Raw genomic sequence first — 6,418 nt, 5'->3', positions numbered from 1 at the left:
TCGTCTTGACTTCAATGCACTCAGAAAATGTCGTGAAGAGACTGTAGAACTAAATGCTCGATGCTATAGCTCGATGACCTACGTATTGATGATGTTCAATGTTTGTTGGCATACGCTTATAATCCTTGTTGTTATGAAATACTCAAAACTATTGAAAGACGATCTTCTTTTCGGAGTGCATGGTGTCTCTGTTAGCAGACCTGTTGTTGACTTGCATGGACGGCTGTACTTCTGTCTTTGGCAGTTTAATGGTAGGATGGTTTTTGCATGATTAGATGGAGGCTCTTTGTTCACTAGTTATTAGTGATATTGTAGTGTTTCATCTATCGAGCGGTTATAAAGAAATATATATTTATACATATATACAGACTTGGACAAAATTATAGGGACACCCCCTGTGGGTATGTTGTAACACAATAATTAGGTCACAATTTACCAACTATCAATATTGTTAAGAACTTAATAATTACCGCGTTGATTGTTAGGTTTCTTGAGAATACTGTAGACCCTAAATTGTTTTCTTTACCTTTCGCATTGCGGAAAACGAGATCTAAAAGTGTATGACAACATGACTGCGGAAGCGTCGTAAGCTACACTCTCTCTGATTTTGTTTAGTGGCTTTTTAAAAAGCCGGTTTTAATAACGCGAAGGAAAATTGAAGCCCTTCACCAGTTCCTCAGTACCGAGTGTTCCCGCCTCTCGCCCTCCTGATTGCGTCCGAACGTCGCGGAACACTTTCTGTCAAATTCCAGACACGCGCGGCTGGAATCTGCTGCCACGCATCTTGTAGAGCATTCCAGAGCTCAGCTGCAGTTCTCGGTTCGCGACGGTTGGCAGCAGTTTTGAGTTCATGCCACAAGTTCTCGATTAAATTCGCATCAGGCGATTTTGGCGGCCAGTCCAACAGTGTGACGTCATGCTGGCGTAGCCATTGTCTTGTTGACCGACACGTGTGGATTAGCGCGTTGTCCTGCTGGAAGACAAAGTCGTCTCCTATCAGTGCCGCTGCGTCTGTAAGCATGTGCTCTTCCAGAACCTGTTGGTACGCCGTGCTGTCCAAAAGACCTTCCAGTTTCACGAGAGACCCCACACCATGCCAACACATCGATCCCCAAACAATCACACTAGCCGCGTGCTGGACCGTACGATCACAACATTCAGGGAAAAATTCCTCACCTTTGCGACGCCAAACGTACCGAGCACCATCGTTTCCTATGCTGACTTTTGACTCATCTGTAAAAGGAACAGATTTCCAGTCATCCAAAGTCCATTGTGTGTGAGTGGTTGCCCATCCCAGTCGCAAACGCCGATGGTTTTCTGTTAGCAGTGGGTTTTTTCTAGGCCTCCGAGCGTTCACTCCTGTCTCACTGAGACGACGACGGACTGTTCTACTTGACACCTGCTTGCCGGTTTCATCAGCCAGCTGATACGAGAGCAGTCGTGATGGTGCTCGTCGGTTCTGCAGTGCCATTCTTTTCAGTCGATGATCTTCCCGGATTGTCGTTGCCTTCTCACGTCCAGATCGTTTTTCATAATCGCTACTGCCATGGGAAAGCCGTTGCAGGCACTGATGAACCGAATTCCTGGAGCGGCGGACAAAAGCTGCGATCTGACGCACAGAATGACCAACTGAGTGAAGGGCTTCAATTTTCCCTCGCGTTTTTGGACTCAATTGTTTGCCTCGAGGCATTGCTGCAACTCGTGAAATATCGCACGGAACAAGACTCTGCAACTGCGTGCAGCTGAACGTTCAGGCTAACTTATCTCCTAAGTTTGGCGGTCTTAAGGGCAGCGGTTTTAGTGCAGCTGACATTTCGATGGTAGCAGTTTGAGATTTGCTACGTAAAACGTGGACCGGAAGTGGCATGTCAATGTTCTTTTGTTGCTATAACTTTTTTAGTTTTTGTTCTAGCAGGATTTTTTTGTAATTAATTAGTGTCGCATGATTTTTGAATACGTTGAAGTTTGTTTATTGATTAAAATGGCAAAACAATTCAAATTGTGATGACATGCGCGAAATCAATGCACAAAAAAACAGATAATTCGTCTTTTTTCATAATGTTGATAAGAGGACCCACAAAATTGCTTTCACTCTCTACTACATAGCATTCTTAAATTGTATGCCAAGAATGAGCATCCAAGAGCGATGAACGTGTACAAAGACAAGAAAAGTAGGAATGGCCGTCTTCTTTCTTCAAAGCTAACTAGATGCGCAGTAGGTAGTAAGTAAATCTGCAGTCTTGAACACAAGCTCTGTTACATACTAACAATGGCGCAATCCATGAAAAAGAAATTCGAAAAACATTTGGTTTTGCTAGAGAAAAATTCAGTGCCAAACTTAGACTAGACACAAAAATGCCAGGTGTCCCTATAATTTTGTCCAAGTCTGTATATATATATATATATATATATATATATATATATATATATATATATATATATTTACATGTCCCATTTATGACCAACTCTTCTTTCCAGTGCTAATTTGGCTATCAACATTCTTGAATTAAAAAGCCACAATTTAACAAAAAGTTGTTGATACAAATTACATACACACTGATTAATACAGGAATTAGTAAAAGATGTTCTACGTGCAATCACTTTTAAAACATCTAGGCTACTTGGTGACCAAAGTCCTAACGTTTCAATCACAAAAGGGTGAAATACACCACAAGACTGTGAGACTATGATCTCATCATGCTTCTGGTCTTTTTCAATCTCTCCGGGTTCAGCTGCCTTTCCTGGATAACTGGCTACTTTGACAAGGTAAGAAGGCTGTAAATGTATATATATATATATATATATATATATATATATATATATATATATATATATATATATATATATTAAAATATATATAGTCTCTAAATCAATTCTTGTAGCAATCGGCAGTAAGAGCAGTACTGTCAAATTTTATGCAAGTTGAGAAGTTTGCATATCGTTTGAATGCATGTGTTTTCTGATTTGGTAGTATGTATATGCTTAGGTACCTATTCCAGTTTAGGAGTTGGTACAATACAGCACTTCAAAATTCACAGTCTGTAAACCCTAGCACATTAATTAACTAATTAAGAGTAAACATTGAGAAAATGTTAGACATTCAACGTTTGTTCGTATATACGGTTGTGCATGACATACACACGTAAATGCACATGTCTATACATATCAATGCACTGTTCGTTTGCTTAGATATAATTTTAAATGTGTATATTGCCGTTGTATATATTTTAAAATTATCGAATATTTGAGGAACTACCTCGAGAAAAAAGTTTCCCATTTAAATACAACGTTAATGGATTGTTTGGATAAAGTGACTGAGTTAATGCACAATGTGACATGTTCGTTTTGATAAAGTGTTTGTTTGTCATAACTAATTACATTTGCAAAGATATTTGTTGAAATTGCTGATGAGCAGTTTGATTTGAAACTCTTCGCAATGCAGTAGTTGAAAAGAAGATGAGCTATTCAAAAATGGACAGACAAAGCTCGCCAAACTTTGTCTACTATGATGGAGGCACAAATAATGTAAAATTATTACACTAAAATTAAATTATTACATTACATTAATTAATTAAGTAAATAATTTATTAATTGATTAATTTATTATTAAATTTAATATTAAATTTAATGAATTACATACATCTTCAGGGAAGCTCGCACTTAAACTCTCCGAATTTTGGTTGGCGTCTGACCTAAGACTTGAACTTTTCTTGCCTTTGTGTGATAATATTTAGACGTGTGACTGTGGAGGAGCAACGGGTGACTCAAGCGGATATCATCAGATTACATGCAAAGCATTGGGTGATCCTGCGTGGTCAAATGACTCGAAGATATCTTTTGGATCTTTTTCAACCAGACATCTTCGAGTCATCTGACCACGCAGGATCAGCCAATGCTTTGCATGTAATCTGATGATATCCGCTTGAGTCACCCGTTGCTCCTCCACAGTCACACGTCTAAATATTATCACACAAAGGCAAGAAAAGTTCAAGTCTCAGGTCAGACGCCAACCAAAATTCGGAGACCAAGACGCCAATGCTCCTACATTGTCTCCGGTTGCAAACAGCAGACACTGGGCACAGAATCCACCATTGCAGTGCTTCGAATAGCATAGCCATGAATACTTCTTTAGTCATGTCTGTTGAAAGCTACGCTTTTTCTTTCCGTGCTCTTCGACCAAAGAGTATACAAAATCATCGCTTGGCTGATCAATATTTTGGAGTAGATTAAACCTGAAACAAGTTGATATCAATTAATCTTACTTGTCTCAAAGAACATTTACGTAGATACCTGTCAGATGATGAAAGAGCCCTTGCAAACGTTAGACCTACTAATCCAACATCGTAGGGACGATTTAAGCAGCTTAGACCCAACTCACCTACGGCTGCGCAGGGTCCTGGGGTCTCACTAACAACAGCTGCGCTGGTTTCACGTTCGGGGTTTCTAGTAGGTGTCTGTAGAATCTCTCCGCCTTCCGATCTTAATTGCTTCACTCCAAAGTCAGTCAAGCTGCCCTGCCGCTTTTCATGATACTGTGCAATCGTGTGACTGACTACATCTGGGAAACTTTCTCAACACACGCCCACTGAGTTGGACTTGCACGTGCACCAAGTACACCAGGCCTGGATCCGCGCCTGACATTAGAGGAAAGATTTGAAGAAGGAGAAGATAGTTGAAATCGTTTGTGTGTGTGTGTGTGTGTGTGTGTGTGTGTGTGTGTGTGTGTGTGTGTGTGTGTGTGTGTGTGTGTGTGTGTGTGTGTGCAGACCGGGTACGTCAATATAGGCGGTTAGAGGGTTAAAGTAAAGGGTCTTGGGGGCAGGTCCTCTCTTCTTCACGACACATCCACCACAGCCGAAATCTTGTTTGTTGTGTTATCTAGTGAATATACTAGAACATTATCAAATTTCTTTAGTAGTAACACGTTGAATTGAGAACCTCACGTTGACTTGTCTATCACGACGTCGCGTCTCGCTCTGCCACTTTTTTGTCATCCTTGCTTCTGCTAACGATATACGAACCTTCTTCTTCTATTAAGTTCGCAAAGCTAAAGCGTAGAACCAAAACACTTGGCACGACGATTCGTTACACGAGGTATAACAATCTGATGGATCGATTCTTACCTCCGTTACGCTGAAGAGCGTGTTTGACGTCTTTTCCAAACAAAATTGAAACACCCCAAAGTAGCGAAACTCGTCAAAATAAACTTGAACGCACAAGAAAGATACCAATCACATAAGACTGTTCGTGATCTACGTAGCTTCGCGTTTCCTGCATGTCCGATCGAAGCGAGAGAGGAGTAACCGTCCGCAACCTCGTTTAAAAAGCGGAGGCGTGTCTTGTTACTATGAAGACAGCTTGACCGTTAGACAGTTGAAACTCTACTAGTATTAAAAAGTGATAAATTTTGGAACGTTTTAACTGATGGTTTATGTGTGACAGTTATGTTATGGATTGTAATGATTTTATTTGTCACTAGGAATTGGGCCTCTTAGTAAAATAAATACTTAATGTTTGGAAACGCATGCACTGTTCAGTCTCTTGTACTGGACAGCAAACTGAGACAACCATCACTCCTATATGGATCCTATCAACAATGTGACAAAAACTATTTCCTGACATACATTCTTGCTCTCGTTTGTAACCAATTGCTCTTTGGTGCAGGCCCGTAGCATGGCTTCAGAAGTGGGCAGTGCGTAATAAACCAAAATGAACCAATGACGTCACATCCATGTTACTTTTTAACCTTTCGAATTATACACACACATATATATATATTTACTAGCTGATCAGCCCATTCTTCGCCTGGCCAACTTATGTCAATTAACACAATTTCCTGAGTATATATAATTGGGGTATCATACAATTTGCTTATTGGGCGGTAAAAACAGAAAATGTTGGATAATATGTAGCCCTGGCAGGCTGTCTAGGTGACCAAGTATTCGCTTGCAGCTGTTTCGACAATCCCGATCTAGAAGAATCTTTTGCGATTCGTCGTCGGGCACATGTGCTGTGCTTCAAGCCGGCTAGCAGCTTCGTGGTCTCTTTCCTGCTACAATGTCAATTTTGCGAACAGACGAGCAACAACGCATAGATGCAGAGGACTTGTGAACGACACCATGCAGTTGCTACTGTATTTCAAAGTGAGAAAAGGCTGCGTGCTAATTTAAAGGTGGACATCAAAATTGCAGAGTTTGCGAGCCGCATGAGAAACAAACATTTTGTGACGTTGAGACCTACAGACAACCGCCAGAACAAAGCAAAGTACAATAAACCAGTCACCGCCACGCAAGGACACTATATATAGTCGCTCTTCGAAGTAGAAAAGGTCGCGTGTTGTAGCAGTGAAAAGGAGCAGATAGCGTTTTGCGACCACATATATATATATATATATAAACGTATCTGTTCAACGGATTGA

The 6,418-nt window shown here is 40.6% G+C and overlaps 1 protein-coding gene across 3 annotated transcripts in view; it reads left to right on the top strand.

Moving 5' to 3' along the window:
* LOC134189003 (interferon-induced GTP-binding protein Mx-like) overlaps positions 1-170 on the top strand; it is a 7,555-nt gene extending 7,385 nt beyond the window's left edge. For all 3 annotated transcript variants that reach the window (XM_062657230.1, XM_062657229.1, XM_062657228.1), the window contains exon 6: positions 1-170. This exon is cut by the window's left edge and continues 291 nt beyond it. In XM_062657230.1, coding sequence (XP_062513214.1) covers positions 1-9 — 9 coding nt within the window. In that variant the 3' untranslated portion in view covers positions 10-170.
* The last annotated feature ends 6,248 nt before the right edge of the window (positions 171-6,418 follow it).

The sequence above is a fragment of the Corticium candelabrum genome, chromosome 13 (assembly GCF_963422355.1).
Source record: "Corticium candelabrum chromosome 13, ooCorCand1.1, whole genome shotgun sequence".
Classification (NCBI taxonomy): Eukaryota; Metazoa; Porifera; class Homoscleromorpha; order Homosclerophorida; family Plakinidae; genus Corticium; species Corticium candelabrum.
Note: the sequence above shows the minus strand (reverse complement) of the source record. Positions and strands in the feature narration are given on the sequence as shown.